A 21,128-nucleotide genomic window follows, 5' to 3' on the forward strand; every position below is an offset into this window, starting at 1 on the left:
CCATTCTGCGGTGTAGAGTTGTCACGTTAGTATTAAGTTGTTTCATCTGGGACTGCAATTTGTCGATGGTGGACTTCACTGTACACAGGGTAGTCTTCCATTTCCTGTATCCTGTCAGCTAGTTTATAGTGGTCAGCACGGAGGAGGCCCACATCCTTAGACACCAAGTCATTCTGTGTTCCAGTGAGCTTTTGCTTTCCAGGATGGCCTGCAGGATTCTCTCAAACTGTGAGGAATGCACAGTGAGCGTGGACTCCACCTGTTTCAGCAGAGCCATAGCTTCTTCTGGGGGCAATGATAGACCCGGTTGGTTGGGACCATCTTGTGGCTGGGGTTTAGAAGATCTAGGCTTCACCATTATGATACTGCATTCAATCCGTGCCCCTCCGGGTGTTCAGCGGCATGACCGTTACTGTTTACAGTGTAGCTGGCTTGGGTGTTTCTGTTAGGGTGTCCAGCACTTCAGCAGCCCCAAGCCCCACCAGAACATCAGGGGCATGCGGTCCACGATTGTTGCCACTGTTTTATGGTGCTAGGCCTTCTGCGCCATAGATAGCTCCTCTTTCCCAGCTGGGTCAGAAATGTGCAACATGCCTCCTACCTTCGTTACTCCAGTCTGTATAGGCATTTAGGGCACTTGCAGCCTTGCTGCTGCTCCTCCTGCTCACCACCGAGGCCCCGGCGTTCAATCCAGCAGTGGCACCATGCAGGCAGACAGACTACACCTCCAAGCCTCCGCCATCCACGCTCAGTGATCCGATGAGCAGCAGTAAGGCTGTCATAGCTGCCGCGCACCTCATGCAATGCGGTTCCACTGTGTCACCCCCACTCCACGGTCAACGCCAGCCTGGTCCACAATTAAGACCTGAGGAGCGCACTTCAGGACAGCACACCTCCCAAGTCTCACCTCCACTGCACGCATGCCTTAGTGCAGTCGCGCCTCCAGTCTCTGTGGTCTTACTTGGCAGGCATTGGGTACTTCAAAGCACCCTTTGTGTTCAGCGATAGTCTCCCCATCTGATCCAGTCTGCACATTCCGGTGCAGCATGGGCCACAACCTCAGGCCCGCAACGCCTCGTTCCTCACTCCGTTGCCTCGATTATTGCCGCTTGCCACCGGTGGGCATGGTATCGTCCTCACCCACTCAATGTGGCCTGACATCTTGTGGTCGCTGTCAGCGATCCTAATGCTGGATGGGCAGGATTAGGTAGGATAATATGAGGGCCATGGACAGAGCAATTTACTAGGCATCCAACGTGGCTGCCATCTTGGCCACGCCCCCCTGCTGATCAACACTTAACATGTTTGGTGACACGTACCTGTACTTTTAGCTGTGTGTCAATTCAAAAGCCAAATTGTTAAATCATGTAGGACAGTGTCAGCAGGGTAGCCATCACAATCAAACCATTTTTCCTAAGATAGATGTTATGAATTTTTTTGTGATAGAGCAAAGTTTTCCAAATCATGGATTTGACCAATGACAGAGAACAAATGGCGTCTCAACATGTGTTTCTGTAAGTGTATTGGCACTTTTTCAGAATTATTGATAATTCATCATTTACTTAACTTAACCTGAGGCATGGCTGTTGTAATCCAGCCTCAAGATACTTTACCATCCCTCAGAGTAGTCACGGTCATACCTATGTGAAATTGAATGACAGAGAAACAATTACACTGATGCCCTGGAGGTTGTAAGGATGTTGGCCTGCTATTCTATTTCACCATGGTACTGTGCAAATCATTACCAGACTGCCTGACTGATGTAAATTGTGCGTGTAGAAGTCCAAATGCCAAGGTTATTGTCATATGACTTTGCGTGTCTAAACTTTATGTAAGGCTTCAAATCTCAGTGCCGGGTGTATATTTGTGAGCACATTATGCAAATGTCATTGCTATTAAACCTATGGTATTCTAGTAGGCCTCAATACATAGACACAGTGTAATTGGCATGGTGTGGTCAGCTGGACAAACGCAGTAGTCTGCACATTAAGTGCCACTAAAATGCCAAACACAAGCCCATCGCATCCCCTATGTTCTACTTCTGGGAAGCATTCATACAATCTAAGTTATAAAGTCATGTTGCAGCACTGTGTAGAAGTTCACATGCAGGAATGCTCTCTGCAGCGCATTATACTGCTCACCTACTGGTGGGGTAGGTTAGATTGGCTAGTACCAACTCAGGCACCGGCATTATACCTCACAACTTTCTTGTAATGATGAGTACTCTTGCATGCATACACAAACTCCTGACATGCATTTTCCTTTGTAAATTGAATGCTGATGAATGAAGCCCTGGTAGAGCCAGTATACATAATTCTTTTAATGTAAATGTCATTATGGTTTTGCTTCTACTGTATACCAGAAGCTAAATGTCAGCTTTCAGTTTATTTTTCTGTGGGTAAATTGGTAAAGTGTGCTACCGTATTGTCTTGCAGGAGGGAGCCAACCAACCTCCATCGATGTGTTGGCTACCTGACACTGAGTAAGTAAAGTTAGCAATTTGTGCTGCCTTGAATAACTCAAGATGAGTCATGCAGTACAGAAACACACTACCTGGACTTGCTTACCTTGTTATCTTTCACATATGTGGGTGACCAAGTTGTATTCCACTTCCATGATGCATTACCAACATCAAAAGTGGCAATATCTGGACCATATGTCAACACATCATAATGAGTGTGACTCACAGTTATGAGTGAAATGGTTGTAATCATTTTGTGACTACAATCCTATATTGTTCATCTACACTGACCACACTTGACTCAGTTTGCCTTGTACGATTAGGAAATGTCTTTGTACTGAAGGTATATTGTCCATATCTGTAGCTCAAATATTGTTGTAGGTCTGGACTGCCGCACATGATAGTATGTCAATGGCAGCCTTTTTTCACAACCATCATGAACATTTACAACTTGAGCTAATATGTTTTTCCTTTAGCTCCCTAGATAACACGTCAGCTGACAAAGCTAGAATATTTGAATTGAGGAAGGAACACTATCGCTAGGTCAGCCACATCACAAAGACATTACAGAAGATGGGGGTACCATCTGAAATGACAAAGTCATTGGGGACATGGAAGAGTGGAAGTTGAATGGACACCACACAATCCGGTGGGCCAAAATGTTTGGAAGGTGTCCAACAGCAGCAGATGGCCCAGACGCAGACCACAGCAGGACCATCAAATGCATCCCAGCAGATTGCCACACAGGACAGGATTCCCAGTCATTCCAGAGGATCTATTTTTAACTGAATGATTCTCAGAGAGTTGCATAAGCCTAACAGGAAGTTGCATTGCATTGAACAGGAGTAGGTCAGCCTCTGAGAAATAATGTTGACATTACAGGTGTCATGTAAAGGCATTCCCTGCAAACTTGACCCTCTCCCTCAGGATATTCACTGTCTCTGTTATTATTATGTTGGGTAATAGTTTCTTAGGCATAGTGTTAGGCAGAGTTCACTATAGGTGTAGGTTTACAGTAGATAAGGATTAGGTAAAGAGTATTTTATTAGCTAGTCGTTTTAAGGGTGTTATCTTATGGTAGTATTTTTAATTGGGAGGAGGGTTAATGTTTAGTGTTTAAAAAAAATAAAAAACCCAAAATACCCAAAAACTATATATTTGCTTAGGATTGAATGTCTATATAGTATATGTATTGGATGGTGTTTATATTTGTGTTGTATGTAGCTATGTTTATTAAGAGGTTTGGGGGGCTGATGCTTATCATGTGTGTATAGTACTTAGGATAGTTCAAGGTAAGATAGTTTAGGCTAATGTAAAGGTTAGTTACTGAAAAATAGATGGGTATACATAGTTTTAATACATTCATTTTTTTCTACTTTCACTAGTTTGTTATCATTTCATATTTATGAATTGGTACCATTGTGTAAGCTGAGTTGAGTACATGATGTAGAACTTGAGCTGCAGTCTTAGAAGATATATGTTGCTTTGTCAGAGGCCTACGGACAACTGTTAGTCTAAGTCACATTTGAGTCAAGTATGGACACTTTTCCATACTTTAGACACTGTAAATAAGCCTCATTTGGTGATTTTATGCATAGCACAACACAGTCTGTCTTCTGCTGTAGCACTCCATGTGAGAGTGATAGGGCAGGTATAAGTTGGATGATTTTGTCACTACACATTGCATATCTCTGGCTGTGCTGGGTCACACACTGGTGCCTGACACTACTGCACACACCCTTGCACCATTGTGCTAGGGTTCATTGTTGTTGGCTGGTTACTAATTGTGAATGTAGTCTCACCTTCCTGGAGAGCATCCCTTTATCATTGGAATTGACTATTAGCTAAGTGTGGAACTTTAAGCAGCTCACTTTGGTTAACTACTTTTAAAGTTTCATGCCCTAAAATCTCCCATGCCCTGTTCCCCTGGAGAGGTGATGCATTGTTTCTGGTTCCATTGTCTGGCTCTTATGCAAACATATGCATGTACAATATACAACAGCTGCAATATGTGGTTGCACTTTCACTCAACACATATGAGGCCTCTCATGGGCAAAGGGACACATTTTCCCTGCTTACCACAGTGCAGCATTATGCACCGATTATCAGTTAACACAGGGCCCTGACAAGGAGCTCTTGTATTTCTTGCTTAATGACATTCAAGGTATTGGATCAGCCTTGCGCATCCTTGTGTGGCACATGTATGATCCTAATTTATGAGGACTATGAGCACGGGTATCTGGCTGTTATGAGGGCAACCATGCAAATTTATGCACTGTAGAATCTGTTCAGTGTGAGCCATGAGGTTATCATATTAGGATGACCACATAGTCATGTTCATTGAGCAAAATATATGTGTATGAGAGGAACAGTGTTATGGCCTCACATGTCTCATACAGCCCATTTATAGCTGGTAAGTATTTGTGTGATTAGAAACAGATTCTCACTGTGTGTTAATCAATTAACTGCAGCTGGTTGTTACACTCTGACATTTTGTTTGGGAGACAACACATTCCTCAAAATACCATTGCAGTAGATGTACATGGCATAGGTGCATATCCAAAAACAGCATGTGCAATTGGCTTTAGCTCATTCTTTTTGAGATGCAAACAAGTGAGGTAGGATTTTACACTTCGATCATGGAATATGTAGCCCTTTCAGCAAAAAACACACAATACTCTTTGTGGTTTTGAAAAAAAGTTATTTTTATTCAAGATTGTAGGTCCTCACAACATTTTTGTGAGTCTAATTGTAGATTTTTGGGAAACACCAGCCATTATTGAAAGTTTAGATGGCCAGAAAGAGTGCATTTCGGAGACAAGTCATGTAACATGTGAAGGTGAAGAGTATTTCAGTGAGGAGTACAAATTGCCTTAGGGAAGGTAGGGTTGTTTAAAAGTCTACATGTAGATAAGATCAAGAGGCGCACAAACAGTACAGTACTGGGTGACAAGGAGGTGGCATGATGTTAAACACAGGACCCATAGTAAACTGGCCAGGAGGCACTGACAAACTTTAATTGGCAGGTCTCCAACTGAAACTGAGGAGCTCCACACCTTCCTCCTGTGATGGGTGTTGTGGCTCCCCTGCAGTTGGTGGTGTTTGTATGGGAGGCATCTGAGACACACACACATCAGAAGCAGAAGGTATGGCTCCCCTGTCCTCACCAACACTTGTCTGTGCCAGTAAGGCAGCCAGCAAATCCCTGGTGGTTTGCCAACAAAGCAACAATGTTGTGATTGAGGGCCCAAATTGTTGTAATGTAGGAGTTCAAATTGCTCTCCATGGATTTCATGACGTTATGGATGCCCCCCTGGTGTCAGACGTAGTAGGACTGGTGTTGTTCTCTCTGCATCATGACACCAGTGATGTTAGCTAGGGACTCATCAATCCTATGGAGCCAACTGTAGGTGTCTGTGATAACCTTTGTTATACATTTATTAGAGATCAGACACCTACTGACTCATTCTAGGGTGGCTGATAGGTTCCCCATCTTGGCCCGCCCCTCATCAGATACTCGCTGCTGGACTACCAGCACTCATCAGTGAAATTCAACTAGGGGGTCCTAAAAGTCCTCATCGTGGATTGTATAGCTAGATGTGGCATGTGGATGGCAGTTCCTCTGGAAACCCTGCAATGTCATCTTTACTTACCAAGGCCGGTGGAGAAGAGTCAATAGAGTCCAGGAGATGTTGGAAGGTGTCATTGATCATGGTAGGGCATGATGACATCACTAACAGGTTGATCATAAAGGACAGGCTGCTCTATAGGAGATATAGGGCCTCATTATGACCCTGGCGGGCGGCGGAGGCCGCCCGCCAGGATGCCGCCCTCCATAATACCGCTCCGCGGTCAGAAGACCGCGGAGGGTATTATGAGTTTTTCCCTGGGCTGGCGGGCGGTCTCCAAAAGACCGCCCGCCAGCCCAGGGAAAAACTCCCTTCCCACGAGGATGCCGGCTCGTAATCGAGCCGGCGGAGTGGGAAGGTGCGACGGGTGCTACTGCACCCGTCGCGTATTTCACTGTCTGCTACGCAGACAGTGAAATACTAGCGGGGCCCTCTTACGGGGGCCCCTGCAGTGCCCATGCCATTGGCATGGGCACTGCAGGGGCCCCCAGGGGCCCCACGACAATCCTTACCGCCATCCTGTTCCTGGCGGGCGAGCCGCCAGGAACAGGATGGCGGTAAGGATTGTCAGAATCCCCTCGGCGGCGCAGCGAGCTGCGCCGCCTTGGAGGATTCTTAGGGGCAGTGGAAAACCGGCGGGAGACCGCCGGTTTTCCCGTTCTGACCGCGGCCAAAGCGCCGCGGTCAGAATGCCCAAGGGAGCACCGCCGGCCTGTCGGCGGTGCTCCCGCCCCCGTTGGCCCTGGCGGTTCTCTACCGCCAGGGTCATAATGAGGCCCATAGTGTGTCCCACTCGAAAGAGATAGAAATATGTAAATAATGATCCATGATTGATGTACACATAAGTGTTTTTGGTGACATTCAGACCTAATTGATCACTTTCAACTACACAGGGATATGTGGGACATATGTAACTACAAATAGATGAGGCCATGTTACACTATTGTTACCTTTCACATGGCAATACCTTTACATTGTTCACACAAACTCTGTATGAAAAAGGGGGCCTATTTGTGTAACAACACACAATGCAAAGCAGCTAGGTAGCTGGCTGGCCTTCCCTGCCTGACAGAGTGAGAGCAGGTAAAGCATCCATTTTACATATTACATTGCTTTTAGCATGTGCCTACACTGATGTAACATTAGCTCCTTTATACCACTGCTGAGACCATTGCACCATGTCTTCAGGGTACCTGGATTCTCTCTTTCCATTGGTTAACACCACAACACTGAACAAGTCACGTTATTATTATATGTCTTACAAATAATCCTGCACATCACTTTTCACACAGTAAAACACATCAATCTGTCTTGCTGTACTATCTTGCATGTAACTTGTGCAAAAGTATGCTACAAGAGAGCATCCTTGCTACACTACAAGATTGGATAAGGACATGTGTATACCGAACTTCAGATTATTTCTTGGAATCAATGAGTTTTCTAGCATACACATTTATTTCCAGAGTCCAGAACTGTAGACTCTAAGAGCCATCTCTGAAGGGAATAGCCTCTGTCACACTTGAAAATATACAACAGCTCAAGCTCACTTCATTTCCTCAGGACCCAAGATGCTCATCTGAAGAGTCTTCACTCAGTCCTGCTCAGTTGTACTTATACGTGACTCCTCTGGCAATCATCATTCAGACCCAGGGACTCTACTTAATCTCACACACTGATGACACCCAGACCATACATTGACTTTCAGGAGACATGAACACCACCAACATTTATTACATTATGCGATTGAACAACATGCCTGCCTGCACGTGAGGGAAATGGTTCATACTGAACCTCAAAGATAGAAGTGAGGATATTCTGCAATATGTACCTACCAATGTTCCCTGTAAGGCGCGCGCGCGAGCACGCGCGCACCTTTCCTTCCCCCATTGCGCAGGCCCCTTTGGCAAGGGCGCACATTGTGCTGTTATCAAATGTTCCACCATTCCTATACTTTGTGGTAGTTTATATGCGTTATCACTTTCTAAACCTAATAAGCCTTTTAGAGCGATATACGTGCTCCCCTAAGGCAGATAATGCTCATATTTGAATCTGGATTGAAGTCAATGAAAACAGCGTTTAAATGCTGCGGGAGTGTTTTAAACATCATTTGGCGTACTTTAGCATGCAAGCGAGCAAGTGATATTTGTCTTGGAAATTAATGGTTCATGAGCTAGGAAATGCTTCAGAACAGTAGAAAATGTGCTGTTATCAAATTTTCCACCATTCCTATACTTTGTGGTAGTTTATATGCGTTATCACTTTCTAAGCCTAAATAAGCCTTTTAGAGCAATATACGTGCTCCCCTAACAGGTCATGTCCTTGGGGTGTGCAACCAGGTCACAAAACTGCCTTGATGCCCTATTGCATGGAGCAATGATATCCCTTTTTTGCTTTAGTGGTATGGAGAGGCTAATGCCAAAGATCTTGGCTAGTTATGCGCTGCGCGCGCGTGAATGGTCAATTTCTTGGCGCACGTATCCTTGGCTGCAGCGCACAGAGACCGCACACTGCCGCACACAGTGGAAAAAAATTCGAGGGAACATTGGTACCTACCCTCGTTGCCCACACAACTAGGCCTAGACCCCTCACCCTCCTAACATCCCAAAAACCTGCTCATCATCCTGGATACCTAGCTCACCCTGACACTTCACAATTCCCAATTTCACCTCCACCTGTTTTAACATATTTTGCATAGTCAGACTTCTCTTCTTCTGGTTCTCTCCTGACACCTGTGAGACCATCACCCAGGTCCTAACCACATGAAAGACTGGAGTATCTCACTGTCCTTGACCACAGCATCTTTGCACAGCTGCTACACAAGTGACCAACTATCATACACAGCAGTGCCTGACTATTACTCAGACGACCTTGTGGCACACACATCACCCCTCACCTCTTTGAAATACAATGGCTCCCCAGTCACATACACTGATAGTTCAATATATGCTCCACCACGCCTACAAGGCACTACACTGCCAGAGACCCACATATGCTTCCAACCAAAAATCCTGGACCTCTGCTGTGAATCACTTGCTTCCAACCCCATACTCAATATCCGTATGAGCAAGGCAGGAGGTAGAGTGATCTCTTACATGGCAGTCAACACCGGTAAAAAACTCACCCAGCACATCTGGACAGCTGCAGGCAATATGGTTTAGTGCTAATGACTGCTTTACACATGATCCTACTTGGAGAGACTGCACATACTCTGCACCTGGATACCCTTTCAGGTGAGAAGTTAACCCTCTGGCAAACCACAGTACTTTACATTACATTGCATTCCACTTTTGGCTGCCTAGCCCCAAGACGGGCACACTTGCTTCATGATACAAGGGGAACGGCACTGGCACTGACATATCTGCACAGTTTCTGAGGTCCACACACGATGTGCTGCTCCAGTCCATGTTTTTTGCTTTTTATTTTGGGACTTGTAATTCTAGTCAATCATGTTGTAGATTGCACTGCAAGTCCTAGGATTCAATTTATAACCTTTACTGGGCCAACGCATCACACACAGATCAGAGAAACCTGGCAGGATTGAACATGAAAATATGTGACTGGGACATTAATTCACAGTTATGTGATGGATAAGTTATATGTGAGACATTCCAGCACTTACACTTGCACACAGCACAGCACAGCACAGTGCAGAAAAGTGTCTTGCTGCACTGCGCTGCACTGCATGACAGTTTTACCCATATGGTCCATTGTTTTCACTTATCTTGTAGTTCTTCCTGTTCCTTGACTACAGCATTGTTCTCTCCTGCAACTCCTGTCACCAACTCTGTTGACATGAGTGATGCCACCTGCTACTCTAATGGGTCCAACTCCTCCTGGAAATTGGGTCCTCCTCCGGTCCTCATGGCTGCCCTAAGGTTCTTGGCCAGTTTCTCTTGAGGCTGTGCTTGTAGTCAAGCCACCTCTTCTTGCTCTCCAGCACTGGTCTTATTGTTTGCCCTGCACTGTTGATCTTGTTTACTATAGGTTGCTGAATGGCTTCCTTATTCCCTAATGGCAACTTGAAGGTGACAAAGAGAAGCTGTTCATTCTTTGTCAACTCAGACATTAATATTTGGTTCTCCTCCTCACTAAAATTGGCCTACCTATTCTTCTTTCTCCCCTGGACTGCTGTCTGGACAACTTGAATGTATTTGTGGTTGTTGCCCTCCTGCCTGGCAGATGGTGTTCCCTGCATTTATTTAAGTTTGTGTTGTTCTGCAGTTCTGTGGATTGAAATGTGTTGTGTTTTTGAAGCTTCCTGCCAGGCAATGCACGCCTGCATGATGCAATGCTGATTTGCACCACTTAAAAGTGCTTTACGACACACAAATCAGCTTTGGTTCATATATGTACCAGTTGCATTACAGCACATTGCGTCATTCTTCTCACTGATGCATCAGAGTTTTTGACTCACCCTCGCACCTTGCGACATAGTGAACCGTACCATAAAAAAAGCTCATTTATTGTTTCAAAAAATGCCATAATACAGCACAAGATTTTTTGACGCAACACAGAGTTGCATCAAAAGCCAAAAATATGCCTCCCATTTGTGGAAAATGAATCAGAAACATATTTTATCTAGAAAAGTATTTTGCCTGAGTGCTCAACGCTTTACTTGATACTTTTGCGGGGAGAAATTTGCTGGGTTTTTAGTAGAGATTATCCAAGCAAACACTGCTACATTTTGGCCTGAAAACATGTCAAGTGTCTAATTCTGGAACAACTCATCCTCTAAGCTGACACAATTCTTTGTGAGACAATTACTTATGCTCTGCACTAGCCTTCACTTCACTTATTTTGATAATGCATTTTTAACCATGTAATATGCATGCATTTCTTTAATTCACTTACTAAGTGCTGGAGAGACACATTTGTAGAGCTTTTCCAGGTCACACTCTCTTCCTTTCCCTTAAAACAGATTACATGAATAATATCAGTCTCAATAATTAGTTGATATAATAAGGCTTTATATTACATTTGTTTAACACATTATTAAATATCATCATTTCGTCATGAACCGAATAGAGTATTTCACAATCTACACACACGAAATGAAAATTTACAGAATCCATGCCATCATTGTTAATGCAATAATTTGAGACACATTTCAGAAACTGACCCGTTTAATGCCAATTTGGTCTGAGATCTATTGAGCACCAATTAATTAATTTCATTTGACAGGAAGCATGTATCTATTTAGACTTTGTCATTTCACGGTATTAGCATACATCTGCTAATTTCCAGCCATCCCAGCCCACCTCCTTTTTTTTTATAGCTGCTCCTTCAGGAGTCCACAGTGTTTACTGAATAAGCAAGGGCAGCTACCATGGAAAGAAACAAAGTATGGGCACATGCTAATAGCCTGAACGGGCTCAGACTGCAGTCATTTGTACCTCCAACTGGGCCACATGAGTTCCAAGGGCCTCCCTAGTCTATGCCGTTTGAGGCCTCTGGAACATTCGAAGCCATGGGAGCAGGCGATGGGTCTGTTCAGACTAGAATTCCTGGAAACCAAGAAGTATGACCAGGAGAATCCCTGGGAGTCTTTCTATCAAGAAGTGCTTGCAGGATCATTTCCTGGAAAGATAATGACAGTGTATAGTCCTCTGTTATGCAGGGAGGATGGAACATGCCACACCCTGTCCTGTCAATAACTAGGAAACCCCCATAATTGAGAGTACCCTATTCGTAGCTGAGTGCTCTTTGGTGTTAGCGTTTTGTCTACATAATAAAATGCACCCATTGATTTTTTGCTGCTGTAAAAAATCACTGAAAGAGTAAAGGAAGCGAGTCAGCAAAGGTATACTGTCTCCGAGATTTACTAAGCCTTTGTGTGATCCTTGCGTCATGCAAAGTGATGCAAGGTAATGCAAAGGCTTAAGTGAGACAGACGAAGCCACACAAGAGGCAAATTGTGCCACCTTCCGTGACTTTGCAAAGAAATGTAAGACAACAGAGTGGGTTGCACTGTGTTGCATTACATTTTGACATTTTATAGGAGTAGGTGTTTCTTGGGTGAGGCATGGGTGTTCTCATGAATAGACCCATCTAATTTGATGCAATCCCAGATTTACATAAATCAGTAAACCTAGTATTGCACCAACATCGTTTTCCACCTTGACCATGGCCTAACAAGGATGAAATATGTTTATTTTCTTTCTATGTGTGATTCACTCTGCTATGTCCCTTTCTGCACAAAAGCAAACCAGCTGTAATGCAGGCTCACTTGCAACATGGTGCAAGGGTGCCTCAACTGGTGCTAGGCACCTTTAGTGCTCCAGTACAGGTAAAGAACTGAAGAGCACCACATCTTAATATATATGGTCCCCTGTAGCTCCCTTCCGTTTGCACACAGAGAACAGCAATTGTGCTTGCTGCTCTGCTTTGTGTGAACTTTTAGTAAATATGCCTATGAATGTATTATGGGTTAAATTGTACCTGGTGTACCATACAACCACCATAGCACTTTACACAATTAGACCATTAATACTATTCCATAATCACTTTCTCGTGTCTTAAAACTACATGCATACCAAATGGGAAAAACTAACACAACTAAAATTATGAATAGATTCACAACAAAATTGAATCAAAGGGTTAAACAGCAGATAACCAAACAACTGCAGTGATATTAACCACTCCCTTTAAATCCATAGATAAATAAAGAGCACCCTGTGGCGATATTCACAAGGAGATAACAATTATAATTCCATAATTTTAACATGTTATCACTTGTACTTTGGTCAGCACACGAGTAGTTGCAGTGGGAGGGGCTACCAGAGCTATCCTAGCCCATTTCATGTCAGTAAGGGCGTGGACGCGCTCAGACTTGTATGATCACTACTCTCACCATATGTGTATATCTATGCTAAAATTGTAGACCTTATCTACAGAGAACTGATGTAGGGCAGCACTGCAAGTCATTTTGCTGTGCTGCCCTACACCAATTCGAAAGGGCAAGAATGCACTGTATCTACAAGATATGGTGCACTCCTGTCCTTTCAGCCAGTGTCGGCTCATAAATTGCAGCCAAGCATCAACACAGACACCCTTGCATCATGGTGCAAAGCTGTCTGTGTTGTTGGCATGATTTGTTTTGTGCAGGAAGGGGCACCTTCCTGTACAAAAACAATCAAGAGAGGTGTTTTCCTCGCTCTATGTGTGCTGCAGAATGCAGCAGATGTGGAAAGAAGAAAAAATCAAGGAGAAATGTAAACCTTTCTCCTAGTTACACCTCCTCTGGGGAGGCGTACATTTTTGGTGCTGCCCCATATTTACTATATGTTGTAAATTTGGGGCAGTGTCAAAAACCATGGGTGTTGAGTAGGAACACCCACAGTAACACCCATGGCATGCCTCTCAGACGCAGTGTGAGGCAACGCAGTGACTTGAGCTGCGTTGCCTTACAACATATCGACAAGGCCATGTAAAGCCATGCAGCATGGCTTTGCGTGGCCTTGTAGATATTGGTCTACATTGTGCGCCACAGGAGCATCAAAAATGTGGTGGCTTGTAAATAAATCCCTGCGAATTTTGTGAATTTCTGATAGTGTGTGTGAACAAACTGAAAAATTGCATCTAAAGAAACTTGATTCTTTTTAGGAAATCATTTTTTAATGCATGACCACTTTTAATAGAGACATATCTGTAATTACTGCAGCTAAAATATTGAGTCCTTTTAGGAAAAGCCTCCTTCTAATCCACATGCACTTTTATGAAAGAAACAGTCCTTTTTCTGTCTTTAACTCCACTCAACCCCATATTTCCTTCGCATTTTGGTCAGCGCACAAGTAGTTGATGTGGGAGGGGCTACCAGAGCTTTCTGGACCTATTTCATGTCAGTAAGAGCGCATATGCACAGAGCTGACTCATAGGATCATTACTCTCACCATATGTTTCATCTTTGCTAAAAACTGTGAATTTTGTGAATTTCTGATAGTGTTTGTGAAAAATCGGAACTATTGCCGCAAAAAAAAAAAAACTTGATTCTTTTTGGGAAAAAAATCATTTTTTAATGCACAAACAATTTTAATAGAGAAATCTCAGTAGCTTTTGCTGCTAAAATAATGATTCATTTTTTAAAAAGCTTCCTCTTAATGCATGTGCACTTTTATTGGAGAAACAGTCCTTCTGTTTTAAACCCCACTTAATGCCATTTGTCCCTGTCGCTTTTATGAGCACATGAGTAGTTGAGGTGGGAGGGGCTACCAGAGCTCTCAGGGCCTAGTTCATGTCATTAATGGCATGGATGCACAGCGGACACTCACAGTGGGCACACCGCTGGTGCACCATAGGCAAACCCTTCTGCGCCCCTCCCCATCTGGGGCTTGTCCAGTGCCAGCCATACTGCCCTTTTCCCCCGAACTACACTATGGTAAGGATGCTCTAATGGCCTCCGTCCTGAACCTTGTGGCTCCTTGCTGTTTTGTTCCCAGCAATCTAGATATTCACCTGCTTGCTCTATCTGCAAGTTCAACTGTCCCTCTCCCTGTGCAGCCCAATGTAACACCATGAGCACTGGTGGGCCATATTGGGAAAAGGGTGGCAAAAGATCATCCTGCCTCTCCCAAAACCACATTCACATCAGTTTAATTAATGTAAGATAACTCCCCAAACACAAAACTGACATGTGGGACTTGATAAATGACAGTAACTGGGATAACCTCTTCTTAACAGAATCCTGGCTTAACACCCATTCAGCCCTGGATACCACCATGGGCATCCCGGAAGGCTACTCTATCACCCACATCATTTATGCCACTGGTATGTGTAGTGGGATCGTCATCATATACTGTTCACATTTCAGCTGTACCCCTACAAAGCTTGAGGGCATAGCCCCTGTTGAAGTGGAGTAGGAACTATGACAATGAGGGCAAATGGACTGATAGCACTGCCCTCAATCGGTTCCAGAGAAATATTAAAAAGCTAAAATTGCTTTTTTCCCCTCGCAAATTGCAGCTATATGCCAACACCCCAGAACGTTTTGCAAAATTCTCAAAAATATTTTTGCAGCCAGAGTCCCACAAACAAAGTGTGCCCGCATCTCAGTCTCTGGCAGAAGACGTCTCCTTATTTTTCCACTCAAAAGTTGAAAAAATGTATTCCAAGTTTAGCAATCAGTGTGATCCTCGTATACCTGAATCAACTCCCACCCTCCCCCTCGGTCAAAATGTTGGCGTGGCTTGAATGGTTTAAGCCAATCTCACTTGCAGATTCTAGCAAATAATTAATAAAATCAAATCTGTTTTGCCTCTAGATCCATGCCCTCCCTTCATGCTCATCAAGGCTGCCCTTGACATTAATCAACAAATCAATACCCTCTTTAACCTGTCTTTAGAATGCAGGAAGGTGCCCCTAAGTTGGAAAAAGGCACTGATGATTTCCCTGTTAAAGAATGCAAATGTCAATCCATGCACTCTGAGTAAATACAGGCCCACCTCCCTCCTTCCACAACTTGGCAAGATGCTACAAACTCTGGTGAATCATCAGATCACCAGTTATGTGCAACAGAATAAAATTCTACATTCTACTCAGTTAGGCTTCCGTGCCTGCTTCAGCACAGAACTATCCCTTCTTGGAGTTACCGAATATATCAGAGAACATCTCAACTCAGGGTAGAAGGCGCTGGTCGTCTTACTAGATCTGTTCACCACCTTCCATACTCTCACCTGATCCTCTTACAAAGGTTGGAGCAGGCAGGCATCATGAGCTGTGCATTAAAAAATGCCTCTGCTCCTTTTTAGCAGAAACACAACCGGCATTCATCCTCTCGACCTTTACATCCAGGTCTGGAGCAATTAGCTGTGGTGTTCCTCAGGGTTCATCACTGAGGCCAACCGTTTTAACATTGTTCTAGCCCCACTAGCTTTAGTTGCTCAAAATTGGGGTATGAACATCGTCTCATAGGCAGAATATACTCAACTAATGCTATCCTTCCCCCATCTCAATGACAATTATCTGTGGTGTTCCTCAGTGTTCATCATTAAGGCCAATTCTCATTAACATCTATTTTGCCCCACTAGATTTAGTTGTGCAAAGTTGGGATATGACCATCATCTCATATGCGGATGATACTCAACTAATGCTATCCTCCCAACTCATTGACACTGTAATTGGGGACTTCCAGGGCTTCCTTACATTCATTACTCAATGGATGCATAACAGCTGTCTACAACTCAATGTAACAGAAATGTTGATATTTGGGTCCTTCTCCCCTCTTGATGTTTTGCACCTCTGGCCTTCTGATCCCCATCCCCTCCACAGTTGTCAGGAATCGGGGGTCACAATAGACCCCATGTTAAGGTCATGGCAGCTACCTGCTTTGGTCTGTTAAAATCCTTGAGAAACTCTTTAAAAATCTGCACCTGGACACTCACAATGGGATTGTACACAAACTTGCCACCTTCAGGTTGTATTAGGCCAACATACTCTGATTTAGGTGCCGCCCCAGAACTTGTGGTCTCAGCTATAACATATTTAAAATGCCACAGCAAGCCTTGTATTGAATATTCCCAAATGTCAGTCTATCAAACAATGACTCTAAAACTACACTGGATACCGATCAACTCCATGATTAAGTTCAAAATGCGTATGATCACGCACAGAGCACCCATGATAAGCTTAAATGCTATTGTCCTAAAAGGGCTCTCTACTCCTCTAACTACAACCGTTTGTGCATCCCCTGTCTTTGCAGGGCCAGATCTGGGGGCAGGTCCTTCACTGTTCTGGCTCCAGGCCTTTGAAATGCTCTTACTCCCTCCCTCCCTCCATTCCGTATGTACTGAATTCCTTAAGTACTAGCGCACATGTGCCACAGTGAGAACAATGGCTTACTTAACATATTTTCATGGAACTGTAACAATGGTTTATTAATGAAGACAGTTTCAATCTATTAAAAACAAATGCAAATTGCAAAATATTAGATTACATGATTTTGTGTAATGTTTGCCCAAGTAAGACACTAAGGCCCTCATTATGACATTGGCAGTAAATCCCACTTACTGCCACGCTGATTGCTGCCAACATACTGCCGCCGCAGCGGATATCCGTTCACCATATTATGACACACATACACCAATCCATCACTATTCATCCACAGACACAAGTCCGCCTCACCAAAGGTCAGTGATAAACTGGCAGTATCAAAACCCACACCATTACGCCAACAGAACTACGCCCATCACATTATGACCCACGAATCACCATGGCGGACATTCAATGGAGATAAAACATTAGTGGTACATACCTCCGAGCTCAAAATACACACATACATACAAAACAAAATTACATTGGACAATTTGAATAACACATACCTGACACCCATACTCACACCACACCCACATACCCACACCAGTATAAAACACACACCCACATTACCCACAACCCTTTACGAATACAAATTATTGCCAACAGTGAGAGACAGCCAGAGCACTCACACAACCAGAGCCACATACCCTCACACCTATACACCACTCATGCACCCCACATCACACACCCCAACCCATTACCCTACACACCCTCACCTACACACCTTACAAAAAGACACCTCAGCTTCTAAGAGGAGGAGCTAAGGGTCATGGTGGAGGAAATCATTAGGGTAGAGCCACAGCTATTTGGAGCACAGGTGCAGCAGATATCCATTGCTAGGAAGATAGAGCTATGGCGGAGGATCATGGACAGGGTCAACGCTGTGGGACAGCACCCAAGAACCAGGGAGGACATCAGGAAGAGATGGAATGACCTACGGGGGAAGGTACGTTCCATTGCAGCAAGACACCAACTCGCTGTACAGAGAACTGGTGGTGGGCCCCCACCTCCCCCGGAACTAACAACATTGGAGGAGCAAGTCTTGGCAATTATGCATCCGGAGGGCCTGTCCAGAGTAGCAGGAGAACTGGACTCTGGTAGGTCAACTCTATACTACTAATACCCCCCTACATGCATTCCATCACAGACTCCCACCCTCACTCCCATCACTCCAACACCTCACACCCCCCCCCACCATCACATCTCACTCATCCCAATGCCAAGCCCTGCATGCCATACCAATGCATGGACACCACTCACAGACCTGCATGGACACCTATCACTAAAGCATGCACACTAGAGAGAATTAGCTAGCCCACCAAATACCAACTTACACAAGTTAAAGCTGCCAGGGCCATTACAACCAAACAGGGCAACCCACCGATGCACAATATGTCACACACAGAAACAATAACACTGCATTTACATCCCCACAGGTACCCCAGCCAATGTCAGAGGCAAAGAGGTACCAGCACTATCCAGTCCTCCCACAGAAGAGGACCACAGTGATGACAGCAAATCTGGTCGCCCGGATCTGGATGACCAACCTGGCCCATCAGGGACCTATGGACAGTCAGTTACCCAGGCACAGTCACACACCACCACAGAGCCTACCCCCTCAGGAAACACCACCACAGCACCCACCCAGCGTACCCATACCTCTGTCCCCAGGACATGTCAATCAGCAGTGTGTCCACCTCTACAGGGACCCCAGGCTTCACCTCACACCCAAGACAATCAGGGACCTGGGGGCAGTGGGCACACGGTTCAGGGGACAGAGGCCCAGGACAACAGGGACACTGGGAGGACTGCTGTGCACCAGGGGAGGACAGGCCCAGGCAACCGACTCTCCAGGAGGCACTCACTGAGATCCTGGGAGCATACCAACATTCCCAGGATACGCTGGGCCAGATCCTGGACAACGCGCAGGAGAACAGGCGGCTGCAGGAGGGACAGTACCAGGGGATCAGGGAGAACTTGCTGGCCATTAACACCACCCTGGTCTCCATTGCAGGGGTGTTGGCAGACATGGCTAACATCATGAGGGAGGCAGTCTTACAACAGCGGGCCCCTGCCACTAGCCAGACATCTGAACTGCCTTCCACCTCTGCTGCTGCTAGTGGACAGGAGGGCCCACCACAGGACCAACAGGCCACCAGTACCTGTCCCCCTGCAGAAGGAGAACCACCCCACAAACGTTCCCTGCGATACAGGCATAAGCCAGAGACTATTGCCAGGAACACCCGCCAGGAAATGAGACTCTCCTGATTGTCAACCTTGTGTCCACTCTGTCACACTGTCCACCTTGAACTGCCATTGATCCCCTTCCTATGTCCCCTTGGACAATGCACCTGTGCTACCAATAGACTGGAACAATACCCTGGACTTTCCTCCCTCATCACCCCAGCCCATTGCACTTGCCCCTCTAATTCTTAGCACTTAAATAAACACATGTTTTAAAAATACAAGTATGGAGTATGTTAAACTCATTTTAGTATGTATTGGTTTAACCAGGTTCAAACATTGCAATTCAACTGTACAGTAATGTTCATATAGGAAAGGCCTGTAGTTGGCTGCAGTGATCACACCAGGAGCGATAGTGGGGCACCAGCATCTGCAAAATGAGTTGTCAAAGGGTACAGTGAGTAGGCATAGAAGTGGGAAATAACAGCATGACAGTGACAAAGATAAACCGTAAATTAAAAATGAAATATGAAGTTACACTGTCTTACCTGGGTGTCATTTTAAATATTGCTGAATCACTGCAGTTCTGTTATCCTCATCCTCATCCTCTGCTTCCTCATCCTCACTGCCACTGGGTCTACTGCTGCAAACAGCCATCTCCACTCTCCTCCTCCTGCAGAAAAGGCACATGGTGTCTCAGGGCTAGGTTGTGCAACATGCAGCATGCCATGATTATCTGGCAGACCTTCTAGGGTGAGTAGTACAGGGATCCACCTGTGAGATGGAGGCACCGAAATCTGGCCTTCAGGAGGCCAAAGGTACGTTTGATAATCCTTCTTGTTCGCCCATGTGCCCCATTATAAAGTTCTTCTGCCCTTGTCCTGGGATTCCTCACAGGGGTCAGTAGCCATCATAGGTTTGGGTAACCTGAGTCACCTGCAAATATCGAGGGACAACATTTAGCCACACACTATCCCATATGGCCTACACCATACCCATACACCAACATATACTGAGTGGGAGCCAGGACTCACCTATTAGCCACACCCTGTGCCTCTGTAGTTGGCCCATTACATTTGGGATGCTGCTATTCCTCTGGATATAGGCATCATGCACCGACCCAGGATACTTAGCATTGACATGGGAGATGTACTGGTCCGCCAAGCACACCATCTGGACATTCATTGAGTGAAAACTCTTTCGATTTCTGATTACCTGTTCATTTTGACGGGGAGGACAAATGCAATATGTGTACCATCAATTGCCCCAATCATGATGTGGATGTGTCCCATTGCATAGAAGTCAGCTTTCACTATGGCCAAATCCTCCACCTGGGGGAAAACAGTGTAGCAGTACATGTGTTTAATCAGGGCAGACAACACTCTTCTGAGCACTATTGAGAACATTGGCTGTGACATTCCTGCTGTTAAGCCCACTGTCACTTGGAAAGAACCAGCTGCCAAGAAATTGAGCACAGATAGGACTTGCACAAGCGGGGGGATCCCAGTGGGGTGACGGATAGCAGATATCAGGTCAGGCTCCAGTTGGGCATACAGCTCTGTGATTGTCGCCCTGTCAAGTCTATAGGTGAGGATAATTTGCCTGTCCTCCAGTGTTGCCAAGTACACCAGGGGTCTGTACGCGGAGTATGTCTCCATCTCCTATTCATCCGCAGCGGCAGCAATCTATGGGGCAAGAGAGTGAGGAGCCGGTCACAAACTGAACATTGGAGCCACAACAGTACAATGCATTATGTTAAATTTCAAAGTATAAGTGCCATTTGTCCTATATGTCCAAATTTGATCTGTGACACAGTTATTATCCAGGGCCTGCCCCCCTGAAATGGCATCCGCCTGCCATGTGTGGAGGGACAGGTGGAAGTGAGGTAATTCTGCTGACATTGTGTGCCTTTGCGGGAGGCGGTTGGGAAACTCCGTGCAACTCCTCAATGGTTATTATTAGGCCCTATGGGGTACAGTGTCCAATGGTGAGGTACACCGGTGGTGAAGGTATGCACCGCCATGGAAGTGACCGCCATTTTCTATCTG

General features: G+C 45.1%; 1 protein-coding gene across 1 annotated transcript in view; it reads right to left on the reverse strand.

The window, feature by feature from the left end:
- Positions 1 to 21,128, reverse strand: part of ASIC5 (acid sensing ion channel subunit family member 5) — a 769,827-nt gene that overhangs the window by 237,218 nt on the left and 511,481 nt on the right. Inside the window, exon 7 of the mRNA XM_069205834.1 lies at positions 10,942 to 10,998. Coding sequence (XP_069061935.1) covers positions 10,942 to 10,998 — 57 coding nt within the window. The remainder of the gene's footprint in view (positions 1 to 10,941; positions 10,999 to 21,128) is intronic.

Source organism: Pleurodeles waltl, chromosome 1_2, assembly GCF_031143425.1.
Source record: "Pleurodeles waltl isolate 20211129_DDA chromosome 1_2, aPleWal1.hap1.20221129, whole genome shotgun sequence".
In the NCBI taxonomy this organism is placed as follows: Eukaryota; Metazoa; Chordata; class Amphibia; order Caudata; family Salamandridae; genus Pleurodeles; species Pleurodeles waltl.